Raw genomic sequence first — 20,138 nt, forward strand, 5'->3', positions numbered from 1 at the left:
TTTTGCCATATCTTTTTGGAATTCACGTACAGATATCACTGCTTCTGTTATATTTGTACACATATGAATACACATAACAATATGGGATGAAATAATTCTGCACAAGCAAGCGTCATAGCATTGTGTAAAATAAAAGAATTATTATTAGACATTAACGTTCACTACAAACTATTCTCCTTATCATCATTATCATCATCATCATTATCATCATCATCATTATTATCATTATCATCATTGGTGTCTTGTATGCATTCGGATGCATTGTCCAAAGCTTTCACAAGAGTTTCGAGCAATTGATCTTTGTATTCTGACATTAATTTTACTCCATAATTATGGAACTCCATCTCCTCCTTCTCCAATGAATATTGCACTACAGACCACATAATGTTTCTAAATTTTAAGAGTACGTCAGCGGTTCTGAAAGATACAAATGATCTATGCAAATTGGCATATACTAAAAAGAGATGAATAAAAACAGATAGGTACTTACCTTTTGTCGCAAGAGAAGTTTAAAGTATCATCTTTGTTAACATTAATTTTTAATTCTATCTTATCATCTCGCTGAAATTCAAAGTATATTATAATTATGCACACATAAAATGTTCACTATATGAAAACAGCGCTAAGTAACAAATTTTAATTTTTATTAATTTGAATTACCTCATAACATTGAATTTCTTGTTGATTAAAGAGTAATATCGTTAAAGGCGATATCATACTAGTTTCCCGAATAATCATGCGTTTACACATGTCATCGTGCTCACTGCGGAAATACGTCAAATATGAACTTGGCCAAATCTTGCGCTTATAATTGACACTGTCTCCCGAAATGAGGGCTTTAATTTTGCCTCTGTAAAAATACGATTCCATTAATCATAATATATTATCTGCGCATTTAAGGATGCACGTGTGTATGTGCATATTATGTGTAATTTTCTTACACTCGCAGCTCGTTTATGCCCGTCCTTAATATTCCTTTCTTTAATCCTACATTCTTATGTTCGATCAACTGCTGTGTAGCAGCGTATATTATAGCTTTAACTAACTCGTCCTTATCTTCAAACTTATTTGCCGCATTATCAAAATCGTTATACATATGCGTATTGTTCAATAGGCGACATAAGACCATCTGTCGAAGAAATAGATCTCGTGTCACTGTAAAAAATCACGAATTTTTTGCAACATCTAAATAGGAAGACCCACGACAATAAAATGAAGAATTTGCTAAATTGTTCACATAAATCTTCATTCTATGAACTTTTTTAAAGTTCATAGGATCAAAAAAATTGTAAAATTTTATTCGATTATGAGATATAAAATTCTTTATATGCGAAAATGTTTTCACAAAAAAGGAATGATTTTTAACAAAGACACCGAAGTTATAAGAGTTAGAGGCTGGTAGCAATGTGCAAGATTGAGTAAGTTGTTGCGTGAGTAATACCACTTACTAGACAATAATTTCATTTTGTTTTGCCGGAGATGCATCTTTCGGCAAAATTTAACTGCTAAACGATGTCTTTTAATAGAATACGTGCTCCACGCTTTAAAAATCCGCGATATCGCGAGGTGATCGCTTGATGGATGATATATCATTTTATTCTTTCTATTTTTAGTTTTCTCGACTAGTTCTTCGGAGAAGCCACTTTCTTCGCCGGAAAAGACGTTCGCTATGGTTACAACGGGATGTACGCATCTATTGCAAAAATAAACATTGTTAACGAAACGATCGAAAGACCATGATTGGCGAGTACGCAAAATGTATCATTGATTGAACTCACTTGAAAATAGCGGAATATACCAATGCTTTGCTGAACCTAGGATGCGTTGTAAATACTGTCATCCGTTTACCCAAAGCTGTGAGATTCTCATCTTTGTCTAGAATTCCATTGTTTATCAGATACTCCACTCCTTTCTGTATTTTATTCGGAGCAGGCGGTTCAATTAAGTTACTGAAAAAGATCTTCATATTTTCGTCTGTATACGATTTACACTCGAGAATTGTCTTCTCCAATGAACTAGACAATATCTGCGCAGTCGGGTACTCCTCTAAGTTGTCATATTCTGTTCTTTTAATTAAATGATAACTCTCGCCTGGTTTCATTCGGCCAGCTCTTCCTTTTCTGTATAAAGACAAGCGCGACTTTATACGATGTGTGGTGTAAATAAATTCATAAAAATTATGTAATTATTACTTTTTTTTTTATAAAATCAACGCTATGTCGATGCAAAAGCTTTATCATTTATTAAATACTTATAGAAAGTTTGAGAGTATTGAAAGAAAAATAGAAAGTTCTCATTAGATGCCTAAAAAAACCGAATTAATATTGTTTATTTTAATCGTAAAAATTATTAATTTATCGAAATGGATAGTTTTATTTTTTAATTTATTTGACACGACAAACTTTTTGTAACAATTTAATATTATAAAAATAATATTATGTGAATACCTCTGCTGAATGTTCGCCTTAGTGATCCAATCGTTGTGCAAACACAACATATCTTTTGCATCGTTCCATTTTACTACTCTGCGTATAGCGGAATCCACAACGTAACACACGTCGGGTATGGTAATGCCAGTCTCGGCGATATTCGTAGCCAGAATAATCTTGCGCGTGTCCTTAGGCACTTCCTGAAAAATTCTGCGCTGTGCGTCATGCGTCTGCCTGGAGTGAATTGTCAGGATCAATTGCTTTTGTGTACTAAGCGGCTCATCCTCGAACATCTTCTGAACTTGCATAATTTCAGACCATCCTGGCAAGAAGCACAGGATAGCGCCGTACGGTTTATTCGCGGAAATCCACTTTATAATCTGCACTATATTTATGAAGTCGGTCAAGACTGGTAAATCGTTCAATATAGGTGCTTCAGGGCGAAACTGATACGCATATGGTCTATATTTGTTAAAATTCGGCAGGTTCTTAATATCCTCCATAAAATTCACTTCTACAGGATATACTCTACCAGGCACCTTGATAGTGGCGCAATTGAAGTACTTTTGAAACAAATGCGCCTTTATAGTCGCCGACATGATCAGAAGCTTCAATTCAGGATTCAGATTGAGCGCTCTTTTCAGCAAGATCATCAGTATGTCGGTATCGATAGAGCGTTCATGCGCCTCGTCCAGGATCACGTGCGAGCATCCTACTAAACTAGGAGAGCACTGTAACTTTCTCAGCAGTATACCCGTGCTGCAGTAGACTATTCTGCCGGATTCCTGCGGCGTCACATTCTCTAGTCTCACTTGATAACCAACGACATCGCCCAAGATCTCTGATCTTTCGTTCGCAACACGATCCGCCAGAGAGATTGCCGAAATCTTACGCGGTTGTGACACTAAGATATTACACTTGACGGCGTTTCCACTACGTGCGTAACTATCCAGTATAAACTGAGGAACTTGGGTACTTTTGCCGCATCCTGTATCCCCTTCTATCAATAAAATTTTATTTTCGGCTAACATAGAAAGAATCTTATCCCTATAAAATAAGCAAATTAAAATAACGCATATCTAAATATATTTACAATGCAATTATTATACTACAAGATGTATGAGCCAAACAGATTGCATAAATCTTACCTAAACTGGAAAATCGGTAGATCAGTATGTCGTGTATGTTTCTCTATCAATCTAGATTGCAATGTCATATTACGATGTTTATAGTTTGTTTTTATATTTGAGTCAAGAGGTCCGAAAGCATCATAGTCAGACATGGTTGCGCTCCAATTGCATGAATAAGTAGTAGTAGAATTGTCCAGTCTTGGGATATCTATTTTCTGGATATATTACGAATGGGTATGTTAATTTAATAAAAAATTATACAACAGATATACTTGACAGATAAATCCCAAGTCGGTGAAATATTTATATATTAAAAATTTTAATGCAGGCGATTACCATTTTGTAAGTCTTGATTAAGCTTTCCATGTTGTCCAAAATTTCAGGAGCAATGCTTAATTCGTGAGTCTTCAATTGCATATTCTGTATTTGTTTCTTAGTATACAGAATCGGTTTGCCGTTCATTAACTTGTGATTTGTTTCTAACCACTCTAAACATTTCAGAGCTGCGATATTACTAGCTACTGTCTTTCTCTTACTGACTCCGTTGAAAGACATATTTTCTGGCCACTTGATATTATAAGTAAATTTCCATAGTTGTGATTTAGGGTCTGCATTACAGCTCGAAGTTAAAAGCGTTTGATCATTTAGTTCTTGGCATACTATCCTGTAAATTTCTAGCAAAGAATTCTTTGGCTGTTGGTATATCCGTTCCAATTCTGAAATTATCAGAAATTTGGGATCCCATCACAAAATCAAATAAATTAACAAATAATTGAAAATGCTATAGAAATGCTTATAACATAGGAAATAATTGTTTTACACATGATCTATATGATTTATATAATATTATCTTCAAAATAAATGAAACTAATAATAAATATGACATGAATAAAAATAAATGAGCAATAATAAAATAATATTAAGTAACATTTAATAAGAAATAATAAAGAATAATATTGTATACAAGACACATTTGGCCATTCTCTAGATCAAAAGTTATTAAAGATTTTCAATCAGGTGCATTCATTTCTATGTAAGTATAACTACATTGAATTGAATGCATCTAGTCAAACATTTTTTTACTCTCAATCTAGAAAATAGCCAAGCATATCTAAATCCTGGTGTATAGCTGTCTTAACTACAAGTATTCTATCTCTAACTTATGATTCTTAATTATATTATACATTATAAAGAAGTTTCTTTAAAATTATAATTTTTAAAAGGAAAGTTTCACACATATACATACTTTTATATGTTAGGACATTCTTCCTAAATTTATTGGATGTAACTTTTTTAATTTGTTCCTTATTGTACATATCATTGGTTAGGCTAGTGGTACTTTGCTGTTAATGAAAATTTTTGATGTTATCTCCCTCTAGTAATACAATTGTACATATAATTATACATACATATATATATATATATATATATATATATATATATATATATATAATATACAAAAATATAATTATTAAATAATTCTTACTTCTACATTTTCTAATTTTTGTATCTAAACTATATTTATCACATCCTCAAATCTAAAATCTTTTACCTGTGATATAGAAATAAATATTTTTCATTTAGAAGAAACTATCTTCAAGCAATTTAGAAAGATGCATCTTTAAACATACCTTGGTTAAATGCACATTATCTTCTTTCATAGAAATACAATATTGCATTGCACTATGTACATTTGTGGATTTAATTACATTTTTATAAAAATATGACACGCAATATTGTTGAATACTGTAAGAGAATTTTGATCATATGATAAGCATTATAAGATGTATTGTACAGTAAAAAGAACTTTGCAAGCACATGCTAGCTTACATACCATTTATATGCTGATCTGTGCCCAGTGAATATTAAACATGTTCCTGACATTGCATGTGTGTGTTTTAATATGTTGCAGCTGATAAACAAAATATATAATTTATACAATTATATATACATATATCATGCTTGTTCTTAAAAAAATTAATTTCTATAGTCTATTAAGTAACCACTTAATTTAAAAAAGATACGAAATTAAATAAAAAATAATGAATAGTACTAACTTAATCGTTGTTTAAGTTAGGTTTTAGGTTAGATTCAATCTCTAGATTGCAATTTATATATTGACTTAGATTAATACTCACTTAAAATTACAACAGAAACTATGAATGGAATTATATTTAATGTTTGTAGTAGTATTATATATTTTCCAAACAAATGTTTGTTAATTTCGTTTTTATACAAGAACCAGTTTACGCGACCTCTCGTCCGGTCACACAACAGAAGTATAAAATAATAGTTTATACAGATTCTAGTTTAAATTAGTATAAATAGATAAATGTAGAAACTGAGATAAATTACATATATGCTAAAAAATAATTAACATGATTTGAGAAGTTTTGTTTTTTCAATGGTTTAAATATTAATTTTTAGTTGGTATTTTTACTGTTGAGTTTTACTTGTTTTACATCAATCAAAGCACTAACAATAAAATTAAATAAATAATTTGCTATATTATTTAATTTTTAAAATCATTCCGAAGTTATATACGGACGAGGTTTACACCGCTTAAAAACACTTCCTCTTTAATTTACATATAGGCGCGATTTTGCATATCAGCGAATTATTTTGCTAATCCAAATAGTGTTCTTCTAACTTTAATCAAATATAGAGAATCAAGAAATCGATTGTATAAGAATCATTATGGAATGAATAAAAAACTTAAAGTTCCTTCTTTAAAACGTATTTATCGAATTTTTTACAAAAGTAATTGTTTGATGTAAAATATACAAGGTTAAAAATTAATGCGCTCACCACTTTCCGTTTAATTCGATATATTTTGCTAAAATAACGTCAAGACGATAATAATAGTGACAAAACTAAAGATTTAAAGCTTTAAAATACTTTTTGAACCACATCGATATCATCATGTTTAACAAGGTTAGAGCTTGTTGAATTTTTGGTCTTTCTTTTTAGCTAACTGCAGAACTGGTGCAACAAGTTAAAGTGAGACAAGTATATTTTTTCTTACTCTAATGGCTCCTGCACACAGGCAAGCATTACCGCGTCCTGTGTGCAGGAGCCATAACTTATTGCACCAGTTCAACAGTGCAGCTGAAAAGAACAGACCATTTGTCTTATCAGGGCCCTTATGGCTTCTGCACACAGGACGCGATAATACTTGCCGCGTGGTGGAAGTTCGCGCGACAGCCAATCAATATGCTGCTTTCCGTAATAATCTTCTAGCTCTTATAGAAAAACAACATATTGATTGGCTGTCGCGCGGACTTCCACCACTTAAGAACGGGGAATAAGAATTTGGATTGGTCAATTATTTCTATTCCCTGTTCCTATTGGTTAATGCCTATTCCTATTGCCTGTTGCCTGGCATTGTGCATAGGGCTTTACCGCGTTCTGTGTGCAGGAGCCATTATTCTTGAAATAGTTGCGTATACGTAAGTTTTACTGCGCAGACCCCTATTCTTGAAATTTTTGCGTATACGTAATTTTCATTGCGCAGCTATTTTATAGTATGATTAAACCTGCGTAGTAAAACTTACGTATACACAACTATTTCAGAAGGCCCAGAATAAAGGCCCAGTATAAAAAATAAAAGGATGTCTGACCCGCCATTGAATCGTACTACGATTTCATTTTTTTTTTTCTTTATTTATAAAAGGTAGTACAATAGGTACAGTGTTCAGGAGCGAAGCCTATCTAACCCTACTACAATTTCAATTCTTCGTTGAAGAAAGTAATGGCTCGCAGCATAGAACTTGGGAACTAATTCTCAGAAATAACGGGTTTAATATTACATAGGATGCGATCCACTAGACGCTGCAAACGCTTTGAAGCGTCATAAACATTTGCCTTTCTTTAATTTCAAAGCGTTTGAAGCGCCTAGTGGATCACATCCTATGTAATATTAGACCCATTGGCCCATATTCTGAATCCTCTTTTATCGATAAAAATGCCTTAAATGTAGCTTCTCAGCCAATCAGGTAGCTTCTAAGTCTCTTTTAGAGGCACTTTTATAGATAAAAGAGGATTCAGAATATGGACGATTATTTCTGAGAATTAGTTTCCAAGTTCTCCACTACGAGCCACTACTTTCCTCAACGAGGAATTGAGTACGACTCAATAGCGGGTCAGACATCCTTTTATTTTATACTGAGGCAAAATTCAACAGGTTCTAACTTCGTTAAATATGACGATATCGAAATAATACCAAAAGCATTTTAAAGCTTTAAATTTTTAGTTTTGTTACTATTATTACAATATTCTTGTCGTCGAACTTTGATATATAGTCGAATCTTATATTTAAGATTTAATATCGCCCTTAAACCCTTTATTTGCTCCATAAGAATTTGATCAATAATTTGCGCATCTTATTTATTATTATTATACAATGCTTCTTAAACTATTATCATTATTTTTGGCAAAAGTACAGCACGTTAAATTTTGTCTATTTGTCAAAACTTATCTTAAAAAATGAAAAAATTTCTTAATTATTCAGTATTTAAATTACGAAACCTAATAATATCTCATTAAAAAATTATTTTCACATATAAGAGCTAATTAAAACCCTGAAGAGCAAATCAATTCTAACAAAAAGAATCGAACATCGATTTATCGCTTATTTTCACAGAGACTAGCAGTGTGAAGGTGTAATTTACCGGTAGCGTGTGTTACTTTTGTCAGGTATCAATTCCAGTCACATCATGAAGCTAGTGAGGTATGAAAAATGTACTTAAAAAAAACTGTTAAATTAAAGGGAATATTATAGGATAATTAAATTTTTGTGTATGCAACGATTTATCCGCAAAAATACAAACGACGCTCTTGTGCAATATAACCTAATTCGTACAGAAAAGGCGCGCTGAGATAACTCATCCCAAAATTATTACTTTCCAGTAAACTTATATTATTATTCAATTACAGATTTCTAATGAAACTGAGTCATGAGACTGTGACGATAGAACTGAAAAATGGCACTCAAGTCAACGGCACGATTACAGGTATATTAATTTAACCTAACATAACCTAATTTCTTAAGTCAAGGCTTATATTATAAAATATAATGCCAGAAAAATATCAATTTACAGTGTTTATTATGGACAAGAAAAGATGAAATGTAAAGTTGTTAAAGTTTATTATTGATTGTACACAATTATAAAGCAAGAATTTAAATTTTATCATTTTGTCGCAGGTGTAGATGTGGCAATGAATACACATTTGAAAACAGTGAAAATGACAATAAAGAATCGAGATCCAGTGCAATTAGAGACTTTGAGCTTACGAGGAAACAACATAAGGTATTACATCTTGCCTGACTCCCTTCCTTTGGAAACTTTGCTGATAGATGATACACCAAAAGCCAAGGCCAAAAAGAAAGAAGCGGCAAGAGGTATATAGCAAAATAATAGCTGTGTTCTGCAGAGAAAACTGCTTTGCAACTATTGTAAAATTCGTGAATCTGACTGGTGGGTGCTTTTGGATTCAATTAAGATTAAAAGTACACTGATCACAGAGTTATGAATTTTGCAACAATTGCAAAACAGTTTTGCAAAGTACTGGACACAGCCAATACTTTGACTATTAGAGCCAAGTGGAGATTTGAAAGAATATTCTTTTAATCATTAATTATATTATTCATCTGCAGGAGCTGCCCGTGGTCGAGGACGTGGTGCTAGAGGTGGTAGAGGCGGCAGGGGTGGCCGTGGTAGAGGACGAGGCAGGCGATAGTGATACTACCACGTACACCACCACGTACACCCTTTGTAAATCGTCGAAATATAAATTTTTCTATCCTCAATGGGACAATTCGTCGAGTTTGATAAGAATGCAATTAATTTAATAAGGATATGACTACAAGAGGTTGTTCAACAAATGGTAACCTTAGCGAGTCAAGTTTAAAAAATGCAATGTCAAATCGATTTCCTTCTTAGTGGTCGAGGTGTAGCATCTGTTGACCATGAATACCATTCCGGTATTTTTAACCTTGTGTTGTCGTTCGTCTGTTTCTAGTGTGCGTTCAAGGAACTAAAAAGAAAGATCAATGGAGATATTTATATACATATATATAAGTCAATTTCAGTACAATAACATTCACTTCAATATCAATTTCAATGCATTTCATAGCTAGACCTCTTCTCTTAGGATGCGATTGATGTCGACTTGGACTTGACAAAATGTAAGGTAAAAGTACTAATATCTGAACACTCATAACACTGATACTTAACTCTGAGCATTTTTATTGTTTTAGTTTTTACAAAATAGGATATATCTATGTATATATTCTATATTGAAAGTTTAAATAGTCATATTTAAAGACTAAAACAAGACCAAAATACTAAAACAATGTCCATGGGTAGATACTAGTGTTATTAGTATCCAGGCATTATGTGATACTTTTGTCTTAAACGATTAATGTCAACTATTAGTTAACTGTAAGTTTTCACGAAGAGAGAGAGAGAGAGAGAGAAAAAGATAACAAATTACGATTAAATGTCTGGATGCAACGCGATCAAACTGAAGTATTAGTACAAAACTACAAGTATTTTGCACTAAATATCACGCGACACTATTGTAAGACGAATGCCCGATTACACTTTAATTTTTTGCAATTGGAATTTATTAGTGCGGGACGCGAGAACTTTTTGATTAAAGAAAAGATACAAAGACATATTAATTAAAGCGCGACCAATGTTTTCGATTGGTCTATCGCCTTCAAACTCGCTTTTGTTATCACGTAACGAACTTCAATTACACACAAACACAGACTGCCCTCAGTGCATTCGTCTAACCGCTTCTGTCAGCGTTTACGCGAGGCGAGGCCGACCGTCGTGACAATGTAACTCACACGTCCGCCACATCGCGACGATCCGTCTCAAAATGTTCGCGTGTGATTATGTGGAGATCATCAAAAAGGCTGATCGTCAGTTGCGTACAATTCGTCTTCAGATGCGGCCGCGGTAACCTCGAGGCGGAAGATATGGATGACATATCAGATTACGATGTTCCTGGTAATACGGCGACGACGGTCGGTCGGCTCTTTGCGTCGCGGGAGTTAAACGCTCTCGATGGAGCGTTTAACTCTCGCGAGTGTAACTTAATATCACGTGAGAAGCGGTGCATCGCACTTCGCCTTACGCTCACAGTGTGCGGAAAGTGGCACGGAGCGTGCAGAGTGCTCGTTCAGTTTCACTTTGATGCGATTAATCCGCGGCAATCGCTGTCCAAGCAAATTCGCGCGTGACTCGAGAAAATCCAAAATGTTCTCGCCCCGTGAGGAGAATTAACTTATGTGAATATCGTCTTCGAGAGTAACGAGCCCCGTGCCTCGTCGATTAATCATTATTAACAAAATTATTACTCATTAATAAAATTGTATGATACCTACAAAGGAAACTAGCATACTCGTGTAACGTTATCTGGATTAAAATAGCATACGCCGCGCGATTATGTCATAATCGATCAACGAGAAAAACCGGTCGCACGCGCAATGTAATCCCCGAGATATATCCCGATAGAAAGAGAGAAAGAGATAGATCATCCCCAAGATAAAACATCTCAAGCGTGCTGAATCGCATGCGCAATTCCGCGACGTTGCGAGAGTGAGTGCGGCGCACCGCGCCGCGGAGAGACGGACGTTTCGCGCGCAATTTGCGATTACTCATCGCGGCGATAATACATAATGAAGAATCGTCGCCGTTGACCGAATTTACCGCTCGTCTGCGGCTCGTTGTCGGGCCCGCGGCGCAATCCGCCACGGGGAATCGATCGATATCCCAGCCAGCGTGTAGATGCTCGTCGGAGACGCGATATAGAGCGCTGAAATCGATTCAACGTCCTCCAGCAGTGCACTTCCAGCCGCGAACCTTCGGGACACAATGCCAACCTCAGCACCGACCGGACGCGCCCGGTGCGAAACGCAGCTCGCCGCCGGAGGTGGTGACGAAGATGCTGCGCGCCCTGGAGGAGATGGGCGAGCCGGTGGACCCGTCGACGGTCGACAAGATGCGCACTGATCCAGCTATGTCCCTGGAGTTCTTGCTTCGCCCCAATACGCGAGAACAAGCTGAGAGCAGATGAAAAAGGAGACTTGCGGCCTCTTCTTCGGCAACCTCGGGACTGATGACTTCTCAGGTGGCTCTTGGTATCTCAAACTTCGGCTTTTACGGCAGCTGTCGATCTGCTCGTGTCAAACATTCGTGTCATAGCGTAACTTTGATTTTAGTTCTCCCTGCTGCGCGTTCAACGTTGCGTGTAACAACGGCGTATGACATAGAAATAAACCGATGCAATATAATATACTCTCGAAGATGCAAAGAATTGCGCAATTTAGGTTTCTTCTTTTTTTTTCTTTTTGTTTTCATCGGCGAATGTTTGTTACATCTTTCGTACGAAACTGCGTATCGTCGCTGTGTATTATCGCCGCAGCGCATTGGCGAGACGCAGGAGCTATTTATACTCGAATCATGCAGTAGAAAACTCGATTAGATCTCACCGAATTTGACTCTATATTCTGTGGAAATTTTGCTAAACGCTCGGTATATCGACATGGCTAATGGCTTTATTCTCGATGAGATTCGCCGCGCTGGAAAATTCGACGCACATTGCGCGACGAGGAGAGATCTCGTTGAATTGCCAACAATTTTTCTAATTTCCTACAACGTCGGAAAGGAATTGTCGCCGTGTCTTTCGCACACAATTCTTCACGAAATTGTACGTTGCATATATTTGTCCAGAAAGTTCAATAAAATATGTATAAGAAATAGTATTATTTCGATACACAATTGTTTATTGTTGATACTCGACTGCCGTGTGATACTATTGTATAGTGCTGCTACTGTTTCGACATTAGTGAAATGCCCGAAGGATGGATTAATTGAATTAACAATTAATTTTTATGAAACTATTACACACCAGCAACTCACTCTTTCGTTTCCGCAGTCTATGGCAAGTTAAGGATCAGTCAAGTGAAAGTGCGTAAAATGCGCTCGAAACGTGCTCTGTTACAGTCGTGATTTATTGATCGGTACAAATGGACGCAATTAAATTAGTAGTGGACGGAATTACGGAATACGTGCAACATCTCTTTTAGCGAATTCGGCTGGGCGCGTCAGTGCGCACCGTTGCGCAGCCTGAAAGCCGCCGCTGGGCACGGATTTGTACGGTTATTCTTCTGCCACGTTCAAATGAGGAAGAGAGAACATCAGCGAGCCGCAAACACCTTAGAAACGCGAGTCGACAACAAAATCTCGCTGTCACGAATTAACTCCAAGAGATGTTTAACAAATTTTCCAAACTGATGATGTTCAGTCTCTGTGAGTCTGACAATTAATTCGTGAGAAATTGCAAAAGAGCGCGGCGGTCGATCGGATTTCTCAGTGGACGGGATCGTTTCCGTTGAAATTGACTGGAGGAGCTGTTCAATTCGCGAAATAATTTACTCGAACTGATGTCCAGAACGTGAAACTGGAAGCTGAAGAGCGACACAGAGCGAGTGACGGTCAATTAGGACTTCGCGACAGAGAAGATCATCTTTGTTTTTACTAGGAAATCTTTTCCCGTTCGACGTTTACCGCCGAACACCATTCGCGTAACGGGCACGCGGTACCTTGCAGCTTTCAACGCACGCCAGTCGAATTCGCAGTTTATAAATCTCATTACATGAACCCGATGACACCGCAGGCGAGTCGGGCGCCCGCCGATCCGGTCTTCGTGCTCTCCTCGGTTCCGCCACGGCCGAGGTCATCGGATTTCTCATGGACCACTATGGTCCTGCCGATCGCACCTCGGACACCCACCAGGCTCAGGTAGTGATCGAAGCCGTCGATGCGCGCCGTGCCGTCTTGCCCGACCTCGATGTTCCCGAGATCCCCGACGTGACGCAATGGATCGCTGGGAGCTCCGTGATTCACCTGAAACCGATCGCTCTTGCCATTTCACCGTAACACCACGCGAGTAGGGATCGTAATCAGCGAAAAAGGAGAGAGGGAAAGAGAGAGAGAGAGAGAGAGAGAGAGAGAGAGAGAGGGAGAGAGGGAGAAGCGAGTTTTAACTCAGATTTTGAAAAATCTCAATGTAATCTCAAATGTAAATCTAATTTCCCCAATCGTAACTCCTTAACTCCTTCAGATTACTTTCTCCGGATGATTGAGGGAAGGAAAAGAAAGAAAAATCGGATTATCGTTGTTATTAGATGAAATCTTCATTTGGAAATGCAAATCTCGCGCTGTCAGCGCGGGATTACGAGTGCTATGAAGAAATCCGAATGCAAATTTCTTACGGAATATTGAAGCGCAAGAAAATACGCGGAGATATTCTGCGCAGTATGCATAGACATTAAGAGACGAATATTTCGCTATCCGCGAGTTGTCACGAAAATATTTTCGGTGCTTTTGAAGTTTGGACTCTCTTCGAATTAGCATGTGGATGTAATGAGGACGACTCAACGACACGAAATTTTTGCGATATGGTAATACATAATGTTTTTTAAGGATGTGCGTAAAGGATTTTAATTAGCACGATAACGTCGTTACTTCATAACCGGTTTTAATATGCGTAAGGATAACAGGTAGTTGAAAGCATTTATTAAATATTCAACGGTTAACGTGAATTATACTGGGTGTCTCACACTCTCCTCCGGGCATTTTGTAGCGACGTAGAACAGGTTGAGGTGAACATAAAAGTCCTATCCCGTTTTGCGATATTCGCAATAATTAATAGAGATATTAATTGTAGAAAACTTGTAAATGATCATGCAGAATATGGTAAATGAGTTAGAGTAGCGACGACTGCCGTCGTGTACTTATATTTTAAATCAAATTGAACAAAAAAGTTCTCTACCATTTTCCAAATAATCACATAGATTTTTAATGATTAATTAAAGAAGATTATTGCACGATTTTGCGTGATAATGCACTCATCTTCTTTAATTAATAATTAAAAATCTATGTGATTATTTGCAAAATGGTAGAGGACTTTTTTGTTCAATTTGACCTAAAGTATAAGTACACGACGGCAGTCGTCGCTACTCTAACTCATTTACTATATTCTGCATGATCATTTGCAAGTTTTCTACAATTAATATCTCTATTAATTATTGCGAATATCGCAAAACGGGATATGACTTTTATGCTCACCTCAACCTGTTCTACGTTCCCACAAAATTCCCGGAGGAGAGTGTGAATCACCCTGTATATCTTAGGAAATTAAACTCTAGATACATTTATAAAAACTATAAATAGAAAGAAAATGTGAAGGAAAAGTAGAAATTAGAATGGAAATTAACCAAGAAATTAAAGAATGAGAAAGTGTGTGCAAGAATGCGTAAAGATAATAATAGATGAAAACATATGTTATATTAAATATTCTGGATTTATAAATATATGAATCTTCTAAGGATGTAGGTTACATGTTTTAGAAAATTAAACAAAATATAAAAAGAAACTGAAAAATTGGAAAGAGAATATAAGAGAACGTAGAAATGAGGAGAGAAATTTATAGGATTAAAAATTAATAGGATAATAATGTGAGAGTGCGCAAGGATAATAGATAGATGAAAAGATTTATTACATAAAATATTCTGGAATTAAATCCTCTAAAAATGTGAGTTGTTTTAGGAAGTAAAAAAAAAGAATAGAAAGAAAATATTAAAAAGAGTAGAAATTAGAAAGGAAATTAATTTGAAAATCAATAAGAGAATGCCCTTATAGAAATATCATACTAAGAATCATTGATAATTACTTATTATCCAGTATTTTTAATACTGAAAATAAGTAATTATCAATGATTCTTAGTATGATATTTTTATAAGGGTGGTGCAAGAAAATATGTTATGTTACCATATACGGATTGAAATGCGACCCGGCCGAACTGCAGCCCTTCGTCAAGTCTCCCTTCTCGTGCACGTGGAAGCCGTGCAAGCCCGGGCTCAAGCCCGAGATCGTACCCGCGATCCTGACCCCTTCGGGATGCTGCTCGAGCGTAAGAATCCCTCGGGGTCCGTCCACCGGTGAGCCGTCATCACCGAGAGCTTTCAGTTCCACCACGGCCTTCAAGCCGACCGCCTGCACATTTCGAAGGAAAGCCACGTTAACATATCTCCGTCGAGCAATGCGAGCGGGACGCTCGTGATGCAATCAACCAGCGAGTACGATGCAAAGGCGAGGATCCGCGAGAACTCGCCGCGTCGGTCTGGATGTGTACTTTCGCAAATTGATACTTCGACAGGGGTGATTAACGCATCGACTGCCACGGGGCGGTCGCGCCATCATTTCGCTTATTAATTTACGCATAAATCGTGATTGCATCTGGCGAATTAAATGCGTCGCCGGGGGAAAGCGAGCTGACGAAATCAGCTAGCAAATATACGCGTCAGACATATTTACCCCGTAACTTTGATTGTTCAAACGTACTTAAGCTTTATTTTTTTTTGGATAGGGGGAGGAAGAGAGAAACAGAACAACTCTCGGAAATTAATGTAGCAATTAACATGTTTGTTCCTTTTTTATTTATTTCATTACTTTTTCTACTATTAAATCCTTTGAGTTAACAGAAGGTTAGCAAATGAATTAAAGCAAATAGCTATTAAATTACAAACGAGAAAAAATGTTAAATGAGAATAATGATATCGTTTCTTTTTCATCCGAAATATAAGTGGGCGACTTCGCGGGGACATGTGAATGCATAAGAAGTCTTATAATATATCCAGGCACACAAAGTTCACGATTTCGCACGCCTACGGGGTAAGGATTCGTTTCCCCGGAGTTACTTCGCGATCTTAGCATGGGAACCCGTAGACTTTCGTAGCTGCGCAACGAAAATCTATTCGCCACCCGGGAAGCAATTTGTTACTGCTCGATTAATCTATAAATGCAACTGTATGTATGCGCGCGCGCGCGCGATAGAGAGAGAGAGAGAGGAGTCCCAGGACTGCAGCGGAGGGCGGAAATTGATAATGACGTATCCGCAACGTATCGAGCGATACGCTCGCGGAGGAGCGAGGTCGAACGGTATCTCCTAATGCTCGGGACGCGTAATCCACCTGCTTATTGAATCGCATTACAGTCGCCACTGTCATTTGCCGGACGCGGCACGGTCGTCCAGTTTTTGAGCGAGCGGTTCACGGGTGAAATCTGCAATTACTGCCGCGGTCGGACTATAATCTGCCGACGACGATGAAGCGGCAGAAACTACGCGCAAGGTCGGAGCGGCATCAGCCGCGGCTTCGTTAGAATTGCACGAGGCATAGGCGAACGGCGCGCGGATTCATAGTGAAAGCGTCCTCGTAGCGGCGAGAGCGCGCTCTACCACTCGACGTCCTTCGTGATGTTTAAATGACTTAATGGCTAATTATGCAGATTCCCGCGTACGGGAAGACGGGACCGAACGGCTGATGACTAATGATAGACGCGCGCGGCGGATGAAACGCGATCGATTGTATATCGACTGCGCTCATCTCTCGCGCTGAAGAAAAGTATTACGTGGAGATGTTTACACAGAGTCGTGGACGTCGAAAGCGACACGCCATCGTCATCCGCTAACGAGGCTGAGCGAGACCTCGGTCGCTCTTTTCGCGGAACACGAGGAAGCTCGTTAAAATTTTGCGGACGTCGCGAAAAGTAGATGTGTGCACAAGGTGTATATGACGATAGATGGGAAAACGCTCGTCTACGCTTAGATCAGGCCGAACCGAACACTAAGGGACTGAGCACAATAAAAGGAATAAGGAATAGGGAATCGAGAATAGAGAACAGGAAACAGAGAATAGGGAACAGTTCAATATTAAAACATGAAACCTAATTCATCAACGCAGAATAAAGGAACAGAGGAATAGCGTTATTTCTTGTTTTTAGTATTCCTTATTCCTTTTATTGTGCTTAGCCCCTAAATTCACCTACTATTTTGCAAACAACCACGTAAAATTTTAAGTTATTAATTAGAGAACCAAACTGGAAATTATCCCACGGTCTTGATCCCAATTAGTTATCTGATTTAAATGAGGTGATTTGAATAAAGTGATATTTAAATCGTAATGGCGAAGCAATCAGAATCTTATTAATAGTGAGGATTATTAATAATTAGGACTCGATAACTGACCTTCTATTGGCCAGTTTACTGATTGGGATCAACTTGATCAAGATTATGGAATAAATTTCTAGTCGGTGAAAATCAATGAATTGGTGAGTACAGAATGCGACAATAAGATTTCCGTTTGTGTGCTCACACATTGGGTCAAACTGGACGAAGAAGCCCTTCGCAAATACCATTTCGCGAATATATGAGTTATTGACTAAAAAAGATTAATAATCTGTCGCGCGCAATCATTCGTCAATCTCCTTGAATTAACAACTCAAAATTTTGTACGGCAGTTTGCAGAATTGCAGAGATACTCTTATGCTTAGTTTGACTTAATATGTATGAGCGTTCTCTCACCTATTGTCGGACGCTCTGCACAAGATAGATAATGAATATGGATATCGTAAGCTTCATGGCATTTGAGACGCGTCTATGTAGGTGATTTATATAGTTGTTATTCATTATCAGTAATCAGTAGGAAAAATATAAGTATGCGATCCTCGTTCCTTTGGTATGCTATATGGATATGAGCAATAAATCCACTACCTCGCGAGCGATGATGTTGTGACAGATGATTGCTGCTTCAATGGCGCTCGAAGATAATGTTTGCGCGACGACTATTGCCTCTTTAGCACCTACAGAACGTACGTCTACAAGCGTCATACTGACTGTTGAATACATCGAGGGTCTCATTGTTGATGACATACGTCCCATCAGCAAAATCTTCCGTCTAATTTCATGGACGTGGAATGATTTTGTTAATTATCGAAACATGAGAAACCAGTGCGGTTTCGCTCAAGTTCTGAGATGAAAACTTCGCACGTTCTCGCGCGAATCTAACGAGATCGCGGTTATATAATCCTTTTCGTATAAGGTTTCGAAACAACGTGGGGAGGAGAGAGCAGGTGGGGGAGATGATTGGCAATTACGTGATCGAGAGGCAGAACTTCGTTGAAACTTGCAACTTAAATCACTTCCAGCTCTGAAACGTTGGACGTTTGGCCTTTTTTATCCCAGAAGCGAACAGAGTAATAACTGAAAGTGATTTTCTCCTGAATAACGAAATTACAGTTGCGCTCTAATCGACCTTTGATTCCGCAATCATCGAAATTAAATCGCGCGAGTTGAATTCACTCTGTTTGGAGATACCAGACGATCCATAAAAACGACAATTACATCGCGACGTCGGCCGAATCTCCAACGTTTTCGATAACCACCGCTGAAATAACGAAGCACCCCTTTCCTCCTTCGCGTCGAGAATCGCACGTGTAGGACCACGTGTGCAAGACGAATTCCGCACACAACGATAGAGAGTCGTTCATCCTCGATCGCGTCGTCGACGCGGCGCGTTATCGGAAAATCCATCGCGACGATCGATCAAGAGTAGCAACTGGCATACGTACGAAGTAATAGGGCTCCATGTAGACCTCGTAGAGATCGCTTCTGGTCCCGGGGTAGCCCGGCAGGCTCCTGATGAACAGCGTCCTGTCGTTCATCGAAACCGCCATCCTGTCGTACGGGCCGGCCCGCGCCGTTACGATCATAGCGATCACTATTGACAGCCGCCACATGATCTCGCGAGCCCCGAGTCCCAAAAGCGTACGCCGGACTGATGTAACAGCGAGTTCCTGGTCTTCCCGAGTAGTCCTCCAAGTCGATCGGAGGATAAAGCGGCTCTGACGGCAGGACTCGACGGCGCCTACGAGATCTACTGCGCCTCCTCCTCCTCTCCTGCGGTGCCTCTCCTCTCCTTCTCGACTCGATTGCAACGAGGACCTGGCAGCCGAGATTCATCCACTTGCTCGCGATAACGATCGCGCCGTACCGATCAAGGAGCTGCCTTCGAGGACCGCACCTTGAAGACTGCCCTTTCGGAGCAGCGGCAGCGGCAGAAGAAGAAGAAGAAGAAGAAACAGCAGCAGCAGCCACCACCGGCCACCTTCCCGTGGCGTGTATTTATGCGTTACGTCATCGGCGAGTCACGACGAGGACGAGGCCGGTTGTTGGACGCTCGGCTGTTGGAGAGGGCGAAGCACCAGGGGGTCCTCGGATCGCGCGGAGATCTTTCACGCGCGCGAGAACTGCTTGTTGTACCGTACCGATTTAACCAGCCCGCGCACTCCCGGGATCGCACCAGATGGGATCAGACGTGCGAAACGTGAGACGCTCTTTTGCCGGTCGCGCGTGCGTTTTCCTCTTTCGCTGGCAGCTGTCAGCCCGGTCGCCACGCACACACGTTCATTGCACGACGGTGCACGTGGCTGATGAGGCGCGGGAGAGCCGGGGGAGCCGAGTGAAAGCGAGATGTGCCCGTGGGTTTTCGCCCCGGGCTGATGGATCGCTTAGATGCCGTCGATACCGCCGGACAGTCGAGCTAATCTGGACGCTTATCCGGCTGGGCGAGTGCAAAAAATCGCGAAAACCGGGACGCGCAATTTTCGCGGCTAGCCAGCCGGAACGATGACGGGGCCCCGTTGCTTGCGCGAGCTTCTTCTTC

General features: G+C 38.9%; 3 protein-coding genes across 4 annotated transcripts; 1 reads left to right on the forward strand and 2 right to left on the reverse strand.

Moving 5' to 3' along the window:
• Positions 1 to 115: 115 nt before the first annotated feature.
• LOC116843572 (ATP-dependent RNA helicase DHX30-like) lies at positions 116 to 6,601 on the reverse strand. Of its 2 annotated transcripts, XM_032814051.1 has the most exons (14): positions 6,368 to 6,601; positions 5,698 to 5,921; positions 5,394 to 5,471; positions 5,191 to 5,305; positions 4,806 to 4,902; positions 3,896 to 4,275; positions 3,578 to 3,774; positions 2,448 to 3,476; positions 1,779 to 2,120; positions 1,449 to 1,693; positions 942 to 1,155; positions 661 to 850; positions 491 to 561; positions 116 to 417 (listed from the first exon to the last, which is right to left on the reverse strand). In XM_032814051.1, exons 3-14 carry the CDS (start codon positions 5,441 to 5,443, stop codon positions 162 to 164), a joined length of 3,186 nt encoding a protein of 1,061 aa, XP_032669942.1. In that variant the 5' UTR covers positions 5,444 to 5,471; positions 5,698 to 5,921; positions 6,368 to 6,601; the 3' UTR covers positions 116 to 161. The 2 variants fall into 2 exon arrangements, with proteins under 2 accessions (XP_032669942.1, XP_032669935.1); XM_032814044.1 differs by lacking the exon at positions 5,698 to 5,921.
• A 1,527-nt stretch (positions 6,602 to 8,128) lies between these two features.
• LOC116843199 (probable small nuclear ribonucleoprotein Sm D1) lies at positions 8,129 to 12,331 on the forward strand. The gene is made up of 4 exons (XM_032813417.1): positions 8,129 to 8,288; positions 8,495 to 8,571; positions 8,763 to 8,960; positions 9,216 to 12,331. The coding sequence occupies exons 1-4, from the start codon at positions 8,275 to 8,277 to the stop codon at positions 9,296 to 9,298; spliced, it is 372 nt and encodes a 123-aa protein (XP_032669308.1). The 5' UTR covers positions 8,129 to 8,274; the 3' UTR covers positions 9,299 to 12,331.
• A 4-nt stretch (positions 12,332 to 12,335) lies between these two features.
• Positions 12,336 to 19,212, reverse strand: LOC116843174 (superoxide dismutase [Cu-Zn]-like). Its single transcript, XM_032813354.1, has 3 exons — positions 19,045 to 19,212; positions 15,406 to 15,630; positions 12,336 to 13,479 (listed from the first exon to the last, which is right to left on the reverse strand). Exons 1-3 carry the CDS (start codon positions 19,210 to 19,212, stop codon positions 13,225 to 13,227), a joined length of 648 nt encoding a protein of 215 aa, XP_032669245.1. The 3' UTR covers positions 12,336 to 13,224.
• Between the last annotated feature and the right edge of the window lie 926 nt (positions 19,213 to 20,138).

This window comes from Odontomachus brunneus, unplaced genomic scaffold (genome assembly GCF_010583005.1).
Source record: "Odontomachus brunneus isolate Ranch 3 - 2012 unplaced genomic scaffold, Obru_v1 Obru_scaffold_003, whole genome shotgun sequence".
NCBI classification, from domain to species: Eukaryota; Metazoa; Arthropoda; class Insecta; order Hymenoptera; family Formicidae; genus Odontomachus; species Odontomachus brunneus.